At 38.9% G+C, this 17059-nt stretch overlaps 1 protein-coding gene across 1 annotated transcript in view; it reads right to left on the bottom strand.

The window, feature by feature from the left end:
* The window catches only part of HPSE2 (heparanase 2 (inactive)), a 168414-nt gene that overhangs the window by 28705 nt on the left and 122650 nt on the right, over nt 1-17059 (bottom strand). The window contains exon 6 of the mRNA XM_072995719.2: nt 6409-6456. Coding sequence (XP_072851820.1) covers nt 6409-6456 — 48 coding nt within the window. The remainder of the gene's footprint in view (nt 1-6408; nt 6457-17059) is intronic.

Here is a 17059-nt window from a genome sequence, read left to right as displayed (position 1 = left end):
CCTCTGACTGTGAAGGAAAAATAATGTTTGGTTTTGTGTGTGTGTGTTTTGTTGTTTTTTTTTGCTTTTAAGACAAAAAAAATAGAGATTCCCACCTACATAGTAAAGCCCCAGTGATTTCTAAAAGCTAAACCTGCTTGCTATTAAACTGAAGATGTCTGTAGCTCATTTGTGTTTCATGCAGCATCACTGGATGACACACACACAGTGTCTGGGCCTAAAGATTTGTTATGATACCTGGTGGCAAACTGTGAGCTCTTGTTTGGACCATTAAGCCTGGCTGATTTCATCACAATGAGGTTTACAATTAGGAAATAATTAGTAAGTTGTTTAAACTTCAGAATATACCCCAAGAGACTATGTTGCTTGCCAAGAATAATAGTTTACAGCTTTATCTAGTCTGTGAGGCAAAAAGGAAGCATTTTTATGAATAATCAGCAGTAGTAATTTATCTATTAGCTTTAGAGCTAATCAACCTTTTGAATAAGACATCATTTTGTCAGTGCCAGCTATAAAGGCAAGTAAGCAGGGAAGAGATTTATTTTATCCCTAATGGTTGGATCCAGACTTCATCACACTTTCAGCACACCTCTTAAAATCAATTAGATAGCCAGCAAGCCCAATTGACTTCAAGGGTTCTAGGGCCTAGGCTATGTATGACAAAGTCTGGACCCCACACAATGTATCTTATTGTATGCCAGTTTTCTAAGGGCTTGTCCTTACAGAGCAATTGTTTCTATCACGGATGATTTGATACTTTATCTGATGTGATCTGGGCCTTTCCTCTGGCTTTCTCTGTTTTTTATGTTGTTCCATAGTTTATTTTATTCTAGCTGGATGAAATTTAGTGTTACAGCACTTTCTATAGGGAGTTCATTTCCATGTCAGAGCTACTAAACTGGAAGCACACAATTTTAGCATTTTATCAACAAACATTTTTTTAAAAAATAAAGCACCTCCCTCAGGAAAAAAAATAGTTTTTAGCCAGAATTCCAAATCTCCTCCCCTTAGAAAATGCTTCCAAAGAAAAGAATGTCTTTTCCTCAAAAACTGTTTCCAGATATGTGGATCTTCAAAATATAGGGTAACTATATGTAAATCTCAGTAGATCTCACCAAAAATGGAAAGTAATGGAACAGGACAGAACATTTGTCCCATCCAAACAAACCCTAAGCTGCCCCTTCATTCACTTCTTCCTGATATGTTTTGCTTATATTTTCATTATTTATTCATAGGATCATAGAACTCAACAATACTAACAGGGTGCTTTTTTGTTGGTGCTCAAATTACTTCAACTGTATTCACTGGTAATCCTGCAAAAACATTATTATCCCCACATAACAAAAGAGGTAGGAAGGAGAGAGGCTGGGACATATTGGCTGAAATCTACTAGTAAGTCACAATTAGAGTAGGTCCACTGAATTAATGGAACTTACATAGATGTTGACTAACCAAATTCCACTGACTCAAGGGACCTACTCTAGTTGCAACTTGCCACTGAATTTCAGGCATTATATCTTAATTAAGTACAACTAGTAAATCTAGCATTCAAATCAGATTTGGTCTCGGTAGTTCTATGCTACAGGGAGTGCTCTTATCTCTCACACTTTCTTAGTAAGACAAGCCATCTAATTGCAGTGCATTCCAAAGATGGCCATATGTCAGTTGACACCAAGTTCTGTCAAACAGGCACACACACCCTGAATGAATGTGCATAGGGAAGTAAACTGTTGGCTCAAGAGCACATAATCAAGGATTTCAAGCATATGGTATGAGTGCCTGAGACTTAAATTTCAGATAGTATCTTCTTGATGCCAACTGACCAGAAAGTTCTCCTGTACAAGCCTAGGAGAGATAAAAAAGGAGTGCCCTTACACAGACAGTGGAGCTCTTCTACAGCTCTCACCCATACTAGTGGAATGTGTGTAGGACAACTCCTTAGATGAGCAGATTGGTTTACCTCCCATTCAGCTATTCATAATGATCTTGGATCTTTTCCATCCAAGGTGGACGCCTCACTTGGGCTCATAATCAAGCTGTCTCGAAGCAGTCGAACGATTTTTAGTAGGGTGTTATCCAGTTAATTATCTCACCAAAGGATTTTAAATTGATTAAACAATTAACCAATAAATCTACATTCAATGCTTGTGAATCAAGTAACAGTTCTGAAAAAAGAAAAGCATTCTGGTTTTTATTTCACACATATTTTCTTATCTGAGAAAAAAAAGCATTTCTACAGTGAGAATAAAGGGAGGATACTCTTCTAAGACAGCATTTGTGCCTATGATTTTTGTATATTTTCCATGCATATGCTTTCATTTGATTTTATATGCAGTTGGACTTGGGTTTAAGATGATTACCTTAAAAAGAATTCTCTGATTAATTAGGGGTGCCCTTTTAACTTATTGAGGGGGATTTAACTGATTGATCTACAGCAAACTTTCCTTTTCCTAACAGTCTTCTCTGAAGCTCCCACTTCCTCTGTTCATCTCCTAGGTATGCAATGGCATCCATATAACTCTGGTTGCAAAAGCTGATCTGTAATTTCCTGGGAAGTAGATGACTCTGTCTTTGGGCACCGGATCTTCCTTGGTCCTCCTAGCTCTTTGATGCTATAATGCATCCCCTCTCCCTTTGCCACAAATATGTGGCAACACAACCTTGCTGACGCTAGAATGCCTTTCCATAGGTAGTAGACATTGTCATCAATCCCAGGAGCCTTGCCCACAAACAGGCAAAAGCATTGTTATTCTTCAGGCTGTCTCTTAATTCCAGCACTTAAAAGAAATTTGAGGAATTATGTCCCCTAATATAATAAGAGAAGAGCAGAAGTCTCATCATGGACAAGAAAGTGCTCTTGTATGAATCCTTCTTACCATGCCTTATTGTATCACATACCTCTTGCTCTGTACGTGCTGCCCGCCTGCTGCACAGGAGCCCATCTTGCACCTTCAGGAGGAAAACAACCTCCAGGCCACTTCTATGGACGTGGAATATCATAGGCCTTCCACACTAAGCAAAACTATGAACACTTCAATATTTTTTTAGACACCATCTCCAATTAGTTGCCCAGGCCCATTAGTTTCAGATGGGATTTAATGAGCAGAGTTTGATGGCGCAGAGCAGCTGTTTTTGTTTTACTCCTCTTTATTGTCGATAAACCTTTGCCCCTACTACCTGACCCCTCCTTTTATTTCAGTAATTGCATTAAAGTCACTTCCCAACACTCAGGAATTTCCAAATCCATTCCTGCTCCAGGAAGGCCTGCTTGGAATTAAGAGCATCACTATCTCATTTCTGCTCACTCCCCCCACACTTCTTTTTGTTGTTGGGAGGAAAAAGGGACACTGACAACTTTCCACTAGTGCTACTGGATTCAAATACAGAGGACTTACACACCAGCCTCACTTAATACCTGATCTTATTTTACTATTTGCTTACTTCCCTGGTCACATCTTTCACAAGCTGATTCATTTTTCAGATGTCATCCCAGACTTTTATACTTCAATTATAGCACTATCGTTTGTCTCACCTAGTCTGGAGGACTAATTTGTGACATAGCTTGTGATGACATAAAACAATGCCCTTGAGCAATACCTGCCTCTTCTCTCAGTATACTTGAGTTTGCATTTAGTCACTAAACATGTCCTATATATTCACCATCTGCAATGCTGCCAGTATCCCTTTTCACTTTTATTCTGCTCATCAATTAATCCATCACTCCAAAAATACATATACTGTAGTGCCTTCTGTCTTGGTGAAACACAGGTCCAGACACAATGATTCTGAAGAAATTAATTATTCATCCATAAAGCAATTGGAACTATGGCAACTGGGACTCTATTCCTATAGCTGAGCTGGTAAAGTTCTTTCAACAAGGCAGAACTATATTTGCTAGGAGAAGGCTATATGCGCATAATGTCCAACTAGAATTTCTCTCTAAAATGTCTAGCTGCCACACATTCTCTAGATATTGCCCACATAGCAGTGAATCAGGACTAACACTAATATATTCCTAGCAATTAATCTCAGGTTGTCTAGAACCACCACCACCCATACATAGTGTATATTAGGTTTTGTGGGCAACCATTTGGATAGTGTTCGTGTTTAGGGATAGAGAAATGAACACAGGTCATCCAGACAGGTAAACTCAGTACATGGTATTAAGCATTTTTCATTTTTGTGCCTTTTTTTCTTTTCAGATTACTGACACTTCTCTCTCAAAGGCACCTCCTGTAGGATGAATCCTTCCACAGCTGAACATTCAATGCATTTCCCCCACAAATCAGTGTACTTGTATCTCTGTAAATTAGAAAACTGGACTTCAGTATGAAAGGAATTCCCACAGTGCATGCAAAATGTTTCTTAGATAATAAGGTAGAACTAAACTCAGAATAAACTAGTCGTTTGGAACTATGAGCCCATCTTATTCCAAGCTACTCTTAGTTCACTGCAAATGTAATTATGTGACATCATCTAGGAAATACATTTGCATGCTAGAGCTCAAAGCAAAGGTGTTTCCATATAAGAGAGACATTGCAACAACAAGAAAAGGTACACTGAAGCATAATATTTTGCCTAATTGCTAGGTGTTGGTGTGGAGTTTTTATTCCCTTCCCCCTGTCTAACTCAGTGCTTCACTCTCTGGTGGTCAAGAGAGAAAGATAAGCACATTCTTCTTTATTCAGTCAAAATCATGACATTCAAGCAAAACGGCTCTCTTCCTTACATAAGGCCTAGAAATTAGAGGAGATTACTAATAAACATCACAGAAGGTTTGGAACCAGGGTGGTTTCAGCACTGCTACTGGAGGACGGCCAGAACACAAGGATCTTTGTGCAGAAGCCAAAGCCATCTTTCCACAGTACTATTCTGAAAAGGTCAAGAAGTAATAACACAGCAACAAAATGATTTCCAAGATAAGGAACTGTCAATGCTTAGCACTCAATCCAATTCTGCTCCAAGACCTTTTTAATAGTTAACAAAAACAAATGCCATATTAATCTGAGCAAATTCTTTCCCAAGACAACTGTCTATAAATCCCATTCCACCTAATGGGATTGCAAGAGTAGAATTTATGTAGCCAGGATGCCTAAACACAAACTTAGACCAATCAACAATTTCCCACTCAAGCCAGGTAAATGTTGCATATATATCTTTCTGAAGACATCAGATGACATCATGGAAGAGTAGAGAAAACTGCTGCTAATATTAAATGCACAAATGCAGACATTGCTTTGAAGGCATGTCTGTTCCTCTTTCCTCCATGGCACAGCCTGACTTTGCATTTAGTTTGGTCAGCTTGCCTTGTGTGAGATCAGGTTCCTGATAGCAGGAGGCAAAGGAAAGTTCCAGCAAGCACCTGTGGTCCATGCTCTGTGCTTTATAATATTCACCTGAACAGTAGTGGGTCATTAGAAGTACATCATACTGGGCAACTACCAATGATGTGCTACATCTTTGAATGCCACCTTCAGCTGACACTGAAACATGCAGGAGGGTGAAATTATCCTCCTTTGGGGTTATTCCTCATCTGTCCTGAGCTTCACAGTATGACCAAAGTGGGCAACTTCTTCAGGACCAACTGCCCTTTCCCTAGAATGAACTATCACAAACATCCCAATTTATTTCTGCAACATAAAGTCATCTCTTCTCCTTTACTTTTTCTGGAAAAACAATTTGTATAGCACTTTGCACACATTCTTTCAGAAGCTAGTAGCATTCCCACAAGCCTTCTAGAAGCACTGTTTTAATTGAAAATAAGGGGTTGCCAATCTTGTTCACAAAGCCAGTGCATCCGCAAGGTTTCTGAGACTGTTAGGCTCCAGGAGAAGGCACAGACTAATGCGCAGTATGTCTGCAGTCAAAACAAATGTGAAGAGTTTGTTTTTGTCATTCTTGCTTCCATATATTTATCAATGGGGGATGAAGACCAGTTGGGATGCCTGAGGTCCTAAAAAGGAGGGAAAGATTACATATGGTCTACATATTGTCCACCCTGCACCAAAGAAATGTCTAATGCCAAAATAGAATGAATACTAAGACCCATTGCTTCTTAGGTATCAATCTCCTGCCTCCCAAGAGTGTGTCCTGGTCACATAACTAGAGAAACCCTGCCAGCAGCATTGCCCCATTTATGAACTGACTATAGATTTACAGAACAGGGAGAGTAGTTTTTGGTGCAGCCATCCTTCATCTGGTGCCCTTCAGGTGGTCTGGACTATAATTCTCACCAGTACAACTAGTGGTCAGAGAAGACTGGAACTGTGGTTCAAAACACCTGGTTAGGGAGGGCTATGTCCTCTGTTGTCCAGCATCTTGTCTAGAAAAAGGTCAGTCTTTGTCTAGTGTCAACATTTATCCTTATTTATATAGTTAACAACACTGGGAAAACAAACAAATACCTACTGTTGCCAGGTAACAGCATCCACCATGTTCCCTGCTACCTTCATGAACCTGTGAGAAACAGAAAAGTAATAGGTTTCTGTGCACAAGAAGAGTCCACACATTGTATGCATGCACTTACTCATCCCACAATATGAAGTCACTGGCAGAGCTGGGATCTATTTATTTCTTGTACTGTAACTCTGAAAATCCTGTAGCGAACGAGGCCAATGCCCATAGTGTCTGTGGGACTATGGGATTGTAGTCCAAAACAAACAAACAAAATAACAACTCCACCCCAAACATGTCCTTTCTCTCATCACTAGAATCTTGTGAATGTCATTTTATAAAGTAAAAAGGCATAATCTGGCATGATCAATAATCATATTCACTCTAGTTCTGATCTGACAACATTTTCTTTAGGGAAATAATCTACTTCAGACAGAACACATTTATGAAGCTCTCTTTGGATGAGTTGGTGAGTTTCTCCAGGTAGTATGGTACCAATACAGTATCTTCTGTTTTAAAATACATACTTAGCCATATCCTTTAGTGGCACAGTTACCTCAATAGCTGAGTTCTTGGAGAATACCTAATCTAAAGGCCCAAGAATGTTATCCTGAATGCCTGTTCCCAAAAAGCTACATAAGACGCACCTTTCCATAAGACGCACCAATTTTTAGGAGAAGAAAACAGGGAAATATAATCTGTTTTCTTCGCTCCATAAGATGCACAGACTTTCCACCCCCCTGTTTTGTGGGAAAAAAGTGCGTCTTATGGTGCAAAAAATATGGTACTTTAATCTAGTGTCTTCTAGAAGCCACCCAGAAAGGTAAGAAGTATAAACTTGTGCATCATTTGTACACAGCAAAACAATGATCTCCAAGCACCAACACATACTTTGTTATTTTGAAGCCTGGTGATGCATACCCTGTCCAAAAGTAAAACAAACAAACAAACAAACAAACAAACAAGCCCTAATCAGAAATAATTTGATCAAAAGGACAAATCTACAAGATTTTTTTTTTGAGGTATGATATGTCGCTCAAAACCAGCATACCTAAAGGGAGCCTACATAGCTATAAAAACAGTCAGAGTGTTTAGTGTACTTCCCCCCCAGCTCTGTCATTTTTGAATTCTACAGGGAAGCTCAAACTGAATACATTGTCCAAATTTGTACTATGGTGTTTAATTTATTTTTACTGTAATGCTTTTATTGGCAATGACTGAGGCAATGGAAACTAAGAAATAAGAGGGGCAGGTTTGGGACTGGGACAGTATGAGCAAGGAGGACTGACAGGTCCTTTAACCCAAGAATCACTTCTGTTTTTTAACCTTAAGCAGACACAACCTGAACATTATCAGAGTCCCCACAACCATAGAAACCATGGAAAAATGACATCAAAGGTTAAATTAGGATGTCAAAGTGCAAGATGCTCACAACATAGATAGTTCAATGGCTACTATTTTATTTCTTTAGCACCAAGCAAGTGGAATCCAATTCTTCCATTTATTCTGCTATATGAAACTACCAATTTTCTAGTATTGATACATGCCTTGTCCTTTTGATTGTAGTGAGGGGACAAGATAGAATAGTTATCCATGTTGTTCATAGGGCTGTGCTGTTTGTTCAGTCTTCAAATGTAATCCTCAGTTTCTTGCTGTGGGCACAAAAAGCTAAGGACTAATGATGTTATGAATCAATGTCCCATGGTAGGCTGCCAGTGTTATCTTGTAGTGTGAGTTGTACACTGTTCTACACATGTACATGCATTCTGAGCATGGCCTAAATCAGTCATTTAGGTAACCCTGGATAACCCAGAGGTTCTTGAACTGCAGTTCTCAGAAGCCTTCACCACCAACTGTATTGGCTAGGGTTTCTGGAACAGTACAAGTTAAACCTGGGTTACCCAGCGTTGAGAACCACTGGTCTAAATCAGGGGTCTCCACTCCACATCTGGCCCGCCTTGCCTTTTTATCCGGCCCGGCGAACACCGGGCTCAGGTCTGTTCCCTTCAGCCTGTGCGTGAGTGCATGCATTTTTCTTCGGCCTTCAAAAGTGTGTAAAACATATGATGTGGACCTCATGCTGAAAAATGTGGAGACTTCTGGTCTAAATGAAAGACTAATCTATAAATTTGTGATATGGCTTTTATTTCTAAAGTAAAGGTATGAAGAATTTGAAACTTGACAACTTTGTAAAATTAATTTTTAAATGTAGCTAGTTATGCTTTGATACATATAAGCCTTGCCTTTTCTCTTATTTTCAAAAACAAAGGATAATCATATTTGTTTTATTTTTCAGTTGCCATGTATTTAGTTATATTCTACAGATATACTTTATACATATATTCTACAGATGATTGTTTGATACATGAAATATATCTAAAGTTGGCAAGGAAGCCATATATTCACTATTAACCTCTCACACTTTACAGAACAGGATCAATGTCCATTGATTTGTACAGTACAACAGGAAAGCCCCCCCTTTATGCTTAATGCAATTAGATTTCTTTCAAATATTTGTGACAATCCTGCACATAAACCATTTTGCAGCTCTTTACTCTGATTATGTTACCCTACATTCCACACCCCTGAATAAGATGGGATAATGTTGTGACACAGGACAATGCAGAGCAAAGTGGCACAGTTTTTAGCAAAGCATTTTGTTAATTCTGTATTGGCACTACACCTATTGATCTTGTTCAGCATGAGACCTTTCAAAAGAACACCTCTGCTGCACATTTCTGATTTCTCCTTCTCAACAGGAATGTCCTCTTGTCTTACTAACAATATTTTGCATGTGCTTTTGTGAAATTGCATGTTGCACATTCATATGTTCAATAACTCATGATTGATTTAAAGTCTGTCTCCAAAGTGCCTGAATGTCAGTTTTGTATATGCTGCAGATTTGGTAAAAATAGCCTGAACTCTGCAATACTAAATAAGGAAGGGTAATTATACTTCTCAGAAGACCAACGTCTAGTAACATGAGCTGACAAGCTTTGAAATATAGAGATTATTAATCAGAGAAGTACATAGGTAAGGAACACTTCTCAATTTATGATCTCCCTATAATGGCAGGATGGCATCATATGCAACTCATCTATCCCCACTTCCTTCTTTCCCTTACCTGGACATATTTTTCTTACTCTGTGGGAAGCCTCCTAGTAATAATTCATTTACAAAGATTTGAAGATTCTTTGAAAAACAGAAATGGCAGAATGGTATTCAGAAGGTGATGGTAAGGAAGCTGGAATCAATTGGATGAACACTGGACCAGATTATTCATTCATCCATGTCTTAACAATGAAAAATTGTAAGATGTAGTATGCTGATCTTTAAAAAATTATATAAACTATTCCAATTTTTTACCTCTTGTTCTTTGGCATCCACATGACAACAATTGTATTTTTAACTCAATAATTTGTATTTCTCAAAAAAAATGGACAGCTGTATAGGAACTATATCCCCATGAAACAATGGCTATCGCCAGCTAAGATAATTAATATAATACAAAGACTCAACACTTTGACACCTCATTTTCCCACCTGGTGATATTTCCTTCTACTGTACTTGCATTTCCATTTTGTAAATAAAAGGCTTGCTAAAGCTGAGGCATATAATATCTACTATATTGGCCTGATCTGTTGGAATAACTCCTTGCCAAATGTCTGCTGGATTGGTTTTCCCTGTTGTCATCCTCATAAATCTGTGCCAGCTACTAGCAATTACACAGTTTTCCCATTGGTGCTTGAAACAGATTGATTTATAACCTGTTCTAATAATGTCCATAATATAAAAGTCAGACTAATGGATCTATAACTCCTGAACCTCTCCTTTCTTGCTTCTTAAATATAGACATTATATATTTGTTCTTATGCATCCTTCTGAGACTTCTTCTTTCTTCAATAAGGAATCCAAGATCATCATCATGACCCCATGAAATTCGTTTAGCACTTGACTGTTCTTCTTTGATGTGTTCCTTTCTCCCGTGACCCACATCTGTTTTCTCTTCTTGTTTGTCATATATCTACTAAAAAGAGCGCACTAGTCTACAGAGTGGAGCTTAAGTCAAGTAGGATATGAATCAAGTAGGATATGAACTAACATGTGATAAGGGAATAGTCCCAGACCAGAGTGGCTGCAGTGTAAATCAGACCTTGGATGGGAATCTAAAGTTCATGCATTATAGAAGGTGGAGGACAGACACATCTGTATCCCATGTGCACTAACAGTATTCCTTGTAATATGCAACCCTGTCAACTTTTTTATTGTGTTTACACTGTGTATTCAGGTCAGTGACAGAAACATTACCATGGGTTTTCTTGCACTAAGTGCAAAAGAACAGAAAATAAGAATATGACACATGTTGAAGAGATGATGGAGGCAGACACATCTATTGACTAATTGATTGATTGATTGATTGATTGATTGATTGATTGATTGATTGATTGATTGATTGATTGATTGATTGATTGATTTGTATTCACGAAGGCTTTCACGGCCGGGATCTAATGGTTGTTGTGGGTTTTTTCGGGCTTCTTGGCCGTGTTCTGAAGGTGGTTTTTCCTAACGTTTCGCCAGTCTCTGTGGCCAGCATCTTCAGAGGACAGCAAACATTAGGAAAAACCACCTTCAGAACACAGCCAAAAAGCCCGAAAAACCCACAACAACAATTGATTGATTGATTGATTGATTGATTGATTGATTGATTGATTGATTGATTGATTGATTGATTGATTGATTGATTGATTGATTGATTATATTTCTATCCTGCGTTTCCTCCAATGAGCCGAGCCAACATAACATTATCCCCCTCTCTGCTTCATCTTCAGTCGTGAGAGGTAGGCCAGTCTAAGACAGCATGGCTGGGCCAAAATCACCCAGTGAGTTTCACAATCAATGGAGATTAATTAGAACCTGGATTTCCCAAGTCTCAGTTTAATACTCTAATCATGACACCACAATATATAAGAATGTTTCTACAATTTTCATAGTGTTTTTAATGACCATATAAAGAGGAATAGCCAAGATTTTTTCTTCACATTTTTACATAATTCTGTTTTTAAATTGTGGAGCTCAAAGTGCCCCACTCATAATGTGAATTAAGCAAATAATCCCAATTTACCTCATGTGTCTGATAAAAGTGTGCTACTTACCAAACAAAAATGCATCTTTCATTGCATGGGTGCATGGCTAAGAAAATGCTGCAGCCTAATCCATGGAATTTTCCAAGAAATTCCAGATGACGCCACCACCCAGTTCTAATCTTTCCATCCTTTCCCACTGCTTCTTCTGTTTTTAACCAAATAACGTTCATTACAAAAGGGAAGAACAGAATAGTTGCATGATGTCTTTTGATTAGCTGTAGTAAAAACTGCATGTCTGGAAGCATCAAGACTAAAGGGAATGGTACTTGAAAACATACTTTCCACACTTAAAACACACTTTAAAAATTGTTATCACTGGTACAAGACAAGAAGAGCTAAATCCCTTCTGCAGGAAGATGCATTTAGATAATAGATATGAGAAAAATGATTAATAAAAATGATAGATTGAGGAATGTCAGGGTGTGGAAATGCAGAATGTCCTCTGAAGTGTTTGTATAGTTTGAGTTTCGATTTTTGTTTTTAAAAATCAGGTCGCAGCCCAAGGACAACAACCTATCCTAGGACGACAGAAGAACCTGCCCTTGATCTCAGATTTAGTCCCTGAAGTTACAGGAAATGGGAAGCTGGTGACCAGCCAACGCTATACTAGAAACACAATCCTCATTTGCTTCTCATACATACTGACCCTCTTTATTGCTGAGCTCCATAAAAACCTGATAGTCTACTAACTGCTTCCTTCAGGTCAGCTGGATTAATATTCTTACTGCTGTTTTAGTGTGGAAGCAGCAAAGAATGAAGAGAATGCCACATGGTTCCAAGTGTAAGAGAGAAGAATGAATCACAAGATTTCATCTTAAAAGCAGAGATCTGAGTGAATTAGCAATGTCTATGAAAAGTGTATTACAAAATAGTCCCAGCATCCCATGTACTGGAATGGCAGAAGGTAATTGTTGTAACTCAAACCCACTGCAGGCTAGAAAAATGCATTTTTATTTCATTTTATGGAACATGTCACCAAGCAGGAAATCTATACCTGAACCTCTGTTTAAAAATCTCAACATAAGGAGAGTCCACCCACCCCTTAGAAATCAATTCCACTGTCAAACATCTTTAAGTGTCAGGAAGGACTTCCTAATGTTTGGAATCCATTATTTCAGATCTTGCCCTATGCTGCTACAGAAAACAAGCTTGCCCCATCTTCTATATGACAGCCCTTCAAATATTGGAACATGGTTATCATATCACCTTTCAGCCTGCTCTTCTATGGGCTAAACACAGGTAGCTTTCTCAATTGACTTCCAGACATTTTACCATCCTCTGGACATATTCCAGCTTGCCAATATCACTCTTAAACTGTGGTGTTCAGAAATGTTATCCCAGGAGAGTTCTGACCAAAGCAGAATAAAGAGGAATGAATATTTCTGCCATATCACACTATTGACACATGTTAGATTTGTTATCCAGTAAGACTCCAAGATCTTAGATCTACCACTGCCAAGCCAGCTGTCATCCATTTTATTATTATTATTATTATTATTATTATTATTATTATTATTATTATTATTATTATTATTATTATTATTATTATTATTATTATTATTATTATTATTATTATTATTATTATTATTATTATTATTATTATTATTATTATTATTATCCCGCCTATCTGGATGAATAGACCACTCTATTTTATATTTGTACACCCAGTTTCTTCTGCTGAAATGTGGAACTTCACATTTTTTCTCTTTGAAACTCATTTAGTTAGTTTTGGCTCAGTTCTCAAACCGGATCAGGCCATCTTAAAAGTATAGTAATATTATTTTCTAACGGTTCACAGACCAACTATTTAACTACCTTTTCCTGGTATCTGACTAAAGCTGACTGGTTGACAGTTGCCTGGATCTTCTTTTTTCTCCTTTGTGAAGATGCTCAACTATCACATCCCAGAAGTACACACTAACTTCCCAGAAATAACAGCAGGAGACATTGTGTATCCTAGGGCCTTTTAGCTGCATATGGCTTCACCAGCTCTTCAGTTTTCCAACTGGTTGTTTTCTCAGAGCAGGTTTCTTCATCAGCAAGATTAGGCAATTCATTCATTTTCATAGTTTGTGACAAACAGCCTAGGGTGCAATAACTGCCTTTCCTAGTGTTAGGAATACTGAGAACATGGCTAATGCTCGTTGTTTGAACAAATTGAAAAGCAGGAGAATACTGATTTAGGGGGAGGATTTTTATGATATTTCACATTTTCTCTACAATCTACATTTGAACCCAAGTTCAAACATGTTTATGAATAATCTGACCTTTCACACCAGATTATGCATAAACATGTTCAAACCCACCCATAAACTTAAACATAGGTTGCAGAAAAAAATATGACATGTCACAGAAATCCTCCCTCTCCTGATACCCGAGCCTGTTTCTCTTGGAACAGGACATAGGCTATCTACATGCCCCCCCCCTTTTTAATGGGGAAAACCCATTCTTAACATCATAAACCTGTTTGCCCAAGACTACACAGCATTTGTTGACAAATTTGATGCACAAAACTACAATTTTCCTTCCTATGGAGCATATAATCAGTTTTTTCTCTTGTCCCAAATCATATTCTGATTTTTCCCATGGTAAAAATTCCTCTCCAGTTGATTGTACCATGTGATGGCTCATGGAGGACAGCTGACTGTATGAGGCCCTCTTCATCACCACAAACTGAAATGTGACTACAGTTCTTCAAGGTATCAACAAAACAGGACACATCTAATGCGTTGAACATTTTTTCCTGGCCAGCAATGGCTGAAATCTTCTTCTTTATTACATATATGGAAAGCAAAAGGTGTAACATTCTGCCATTCTTAGCTGGCAATTAACAAGTCACTGCTGGAATTCTTGGGGATACATGCAGCCACTGCCTTGCTGAGAACTCAAGAATCTCAGCAAGAAATTTCCAGCCTTTTGCCTTCCGTATGCATAACAAGGCAATAGGATTTCAGCCAATACCTTAAACCTATCCTCACTAGAGAGGGGGTATTTGTATTCATATACATATATGAATATCCCCGTGCAGCTGGACTTAACAAGGTGCTGGCTCCTGCAGCCAGCCCGTCCACTACACATGTCCAATGGTGGTGGCAGCCTTGCCCATCCTTCCAATCACTCCTGGAGCTCCGCTCTCTTCCCACTCACCTGGCCACTCAGCAGCCATGCAGGGACAGGTCCTTGCTCCCACTGCCTGGAGTGGCCAGGTGAGCAGGAAGGGAGTGGCGCTCTGGGAGTGATTGGAAGGATGAGTGAGGCTGCCCCCACCACCAGACATATGAGTGGATGGGCCGGCTGCAGGGCCTGGCTCCTCATTAAGTCCAACTGCACAGGGATATTCATATTCATATACGAATACCCCCATCACTAACCCAATCCTATTGTATAAATATCCTCACCTTGATGTTTCAGATGTAGGGGTTCTCTTCTCCATAAAGGGCCCTAACAATGGAAGTCAACATATATCTGAAACGTCTAGAAATGAACAAATACCAATATCTCCACTGTACTACCAAATATCATGCATCCCCCTGCAGCATCCACGGGTGATCAGTTCCAACCCACCTTCCACAGACACCGAAAAGTGTGAGTATAGAAACACTATATCTATCATCATCTCTGGTTCTTTCTAGTGGCCAGTTCTGGTAATACAACTTGGAAACAAGTATTTCTGGGTTTTTTAATTTAATATTTTCAGGCAGCGGATAAGTGAAACTGCAGGTACTGATATGGCAGCCCTACTGTTTATTATGAGGGACAGAAATTGCCCAGCTACAGCCCAGAAGAGTTTCTCAATAAATGAGAGGTAAAGCAGCCAAACACAAAAAAAGGACGAGATCTCATATTTTGGAAAGAGTTCTGAAGAGGAAAGTATTTTGGCAGATACAGCATGAAATGCGCAGAATAGATAAGCAGTGCTTCGTGTGATTCTCTCTTCTGTGTAAGCACTAGAGGGAAGGCAGCTCTGTCTTCCCTTGTTTTCACCACACTATAGGCAGGAAGAGTTGGCACAGCTATTACAACAGCAAGAACATCAATACTGTATTTCCTTTAAGCTGAAGCTGGTACTATGGAAGCAACTGCCAGTGTATTTAATCACTATTAACTGTCCGCTTATACCTTTGAGGTATTAATATCTAATATCTCATAAGCAAATATCAAGTCCACTAAACCTACAGATGCTTCCCTTCAAACTCTCACAAAGTACTAAGTGAGAAGAGAGTGTCACACCTCCAAATCAGCTTAGCTCTCATCAACTGGAAGGTCCTATGTGATTTTGCTGTCCCACAGCATAATCTTGTGTGATCCCAGGAACTGAGTTTCCCTCAGGGACTGAAACTAGTTAGGGTTATCTCCTCATCCTCACTGCTGACAACTCCAATGAATTGTTGGGATCTTTGAGAAAGACTGTGACTCCTGACCCTCATCCCGAAAAAGGAGGGAACAGATACAAGCTGTTCCCAACAGTTCACATTGCCTGAACAGCCTAATTAACACTTCATCAACTGGGGCTGGCTGTTCCATCTGTAGAAATTCTCTTGCACCTGTGCATTTGTACAGCTCTGGTTCTCTTCTCTGCCCTGCAGGCGGTCATCTCAGCAGTGCAAAAAAGCCCCCTGTCCTGCTCTACAATAGGACTTCAAATACACTAGCCTTCTTACGTTAGTACAGTATTCAGTTCAAGAGTACAATTCTGGTCAGACAGATGCAGGAGATCATATTGCTTTAAAAATGTACATGCACAAGAAAATAAGCACAGTTTAAGCATAATCCTTAGTTGGTAGAGTAAGCATTCTCAGGAGAATAGCCATTTTAGATTTTTGCAAGAAAGGCAATGCTAAATCTTGTGGCAGATTAAAGAATTCAATTGGGCGTAAACTGTCATGAACTGCAGCTCATCTGATCCAATAAGATGCCATCCAGAAAAGCTTATGAGAATTAAAACTAGCTTTCAAAGAGCAACAAATTTCTTTGTTGTTCAGATAAACAGAAGTAATAGAATTTATCCAACACAGATAAAAAACAAATATGATCAAAAGGCAAGTACGAGTGAATATATTGTTGGTAAGTACCATCAAATCACTTCCAATATATGTTGGCCCTAATAGAGTTTCCAAGGTATGTGCAATGTTCAAGGAGACATTTACCATTGCCACTCCCTGGTGAGTTCTCCTGGCTGAGTGGGTATTTGAACCCATCTCTCCCAAGTGTCCATCATTCTATCTGCTACATTGCACTCTTTCTCATGAAGCAAGATAAGGCAAGGCAAATGTAGGACCACAAAGGAAGGTATACTAGGAAATGTAAGCAGGAACAAACATTTACTCCCACCAGATGACTAAACATGGGTCAATACAAAGACTGGGGTGTCATATTTCTCCACCTTAATGGGCCTGCAATCCATCAAAAGATAAGAAAGGGAATGCCCCATCATCCCATTTTTTTCCCCTCCAGTCAACGACTACTGATGGTATGTAGGCTCAATCCTGACTCGGAAACTCACATATCAAACTCACTCTAGG

Source organism: Pogona vitticeps, chromosome 3, assembly GCF_051106095.1.
Source record: "Pogona vitticeps strain Pit_001003342236 chromosome 3, PviZW2.1, whole genome shotgun sequence".
NCBI lineage: Eukaryota > Metazoa > Chordata > Lepidosauria > Squamata > Agamidae > Pogona > Pogona vitticeps.
Note: the sequence above shows the minus strand (reverse complement) of the source record. Positions and strands in the feature narration are given on the sequence as shown.